This window comes from Galeopterus variegatus, unplaced genomic scaffold (genome assembly GCF_000696425.1).
Source record: "Galeopterus variegatus unplaced genomic scaffold, G_variegatus-3.0.2 Scaffold31712, whole genome shotgun sequence".
In the NCBI taxonomy this organism is placed as follows: Eukaryota; Metazoa; Chordata; class Mammalia; order Dermoptera; family Cynocephalidae; genus Galeopterus; species Galeopterus variegatus.
The window spans coordinates 2,260-4,229 of NW_007757823.1; the positions used below are offsets into that span (position 1 = coordinate 2,260).

General features: G+C 33.9%; 1 protein-coding gene across 1 annotated transcript; it reads left to right on the forward strand.

The window, feature by feature from the left end:
* Window positions 1-6: 6 nt before the first annotated feature.
* On the forward strand, window positions 7-1,516 carry LOC103583953 (olfactory receptor 8K5-like; the record flags this gene model as incomplete). The annotated part of the gene is made up of 2 exons (XM_008565122.1): window positions 7-700; window positions 1,366-1,516. Coding segments are annotated over 2 exons (845 nt in total), but the record flags the coding sequence as incomplete, so codon positions are not given.
* Between the last annotated feature and the right edge of the window lie 454 nt (window positions 1,517-1,970).

Below are 1,970 nucleotides of genomic sequence, written 5' to 3' on the forward strand. Positions count from 1 at the left end.
CCCAAGATGCTGGCAAATTTTGTTGTGGAACAAAATACTATTTCCTATTATGCATGTGCCACACAGATGGCTTGCTTCATTCTGTTCATTATCAGTGAATTTTTCATCTTGTCAGCCATGGCCTATGACCGCTACGTGGCCATCTGTAACCCTCTGCTCTACAATGTGATCATGTCTCCGAGACTTTGTCATGTGCTGGTGGGCATTCCATACCTCTACAGTGCCTTTCAGGCTCTGATGTTCACTATTAAGATTTTTACGTCAGCCTTCTGTGGCTCTAACATCATCAGCCATTTCTACTGTGATGTTGTTCCCTTATCACCTATGCTTTGTTCAAATTCACAGGAAATGCAATTGTTGGTCATGCTATTTTCAGCATTTAATTTGATCTCCTCCCTCCTGGTAGTCCTTATATCTTATGTGATAATTCTCTTAGCCATATGTCGAATGCACTCTACAGAGGGTAGGAAAAAAGCTTTCTCCACATGTGCTTCTCATCTGACAGTGGTGGTTGTGTTCTACGGGTCTCTACTCTTCATGTACGTGCATCCCAAGTCCACTCACTCCTTTGATACTGATAAAATGGCATCTGTGTTTTACACTTTAGTGATCCCCATGCTTAACCCCTTGATCTACAGCTTAAGAAACAAAGAGGTACAGAATGCCTTCTACAGGGACTTTAAGAATCAGTATAATTTTTGTATTTAGTTTAATAATATGGAATATTAATACAGTAATGTATGATACAGGAAAATATCTCTTGAAAATATAATATATATAATTGCTTTCTTTTGACACCAGAATAAAGACTAATTAAAGCACACAGCTAAATCAGTTGTTTCTCTTTTTAATGTTCAGCCAAATTAAATGTCATATTTTGGATCTCAATTAAATGTCACTTCTTTATCAACCTTCTTTGCTTCTCATTTAACATTTCTTTAATTGATTCCATAGAATCTCGTATGTCTCCCCATAAGAACACTTAATAAAATCGATTTTAGCAAATTTTGTGTTAGTTTCTGAAAGTTTTTTTTTTCTTTTTTTTTCAGATGTCTTCCTAATCATGTTTTATTTTTATTTTTGGAACTTAAAACAACTGTATAAACAAAGAGAATCTCTTCAAGAAAGCACAGAGTTGGATCACATTGTTTTTTTAATTAAATTTTTCTGCAAACCTCTCTGCCTTTCCGTTGGAAAATTTAATCCACTTACATTTAAAGTAATTGTGAATAATAATCATTTCCTTCTGGTTCATTACTATATGTTGCCTATATTTCATATCTTCTAGTGTTTGTTTTTATTCTTTCCTCAGTGAGAAGGTCTTCTTGATTTTGTAACTAAACACAAGATTCTGGGTGTCTATAGTGAAAGTCCTCAAGGCTGCTGAGAGAATGATTGGGGAATTACAAGCTGAACATCTCCAGAGACCAAACCAGGAAGACAGAAGAGTTCCAAAAGGTCACAGTGTAGAGCAGGTTCTTTTTCAATACATGGGCATTCGGGAGAAACCTCAGAGGTAAAATCTACTTTGGATACCTGCTCGTACAGCTTAAAAATGTCTCAAAAAGAGACAACAGATTGTTGTATGAACATTTAAAATGCTTTTAGGAAAACAAATTGAAACAGAACACAGCATCCATTAACATAAAATTAAAAGCTTTAGCACACAGTCACAAATACTAGACATATAAAAAAGCATTAACATGTGACTCTATCCAGGAGACAATTAAAATAGATCCTGAAATGACATTGATGATAGAACTTACAGTCAAGGACTTTAAAAATACTATAATAAACATGTTCAGTGTACTAAATGATTTAACAAAAGCATTAACATCGTAAGGAGATAATTGAAAATTTTAAAAATAGCCAAATGATTATTCTAGAGATGTAATTACAATATCAGACATGAACAATTTTTTTATTGAATTAGAGTAACAACGGATTACACACTGAAAAAAATAAATTAC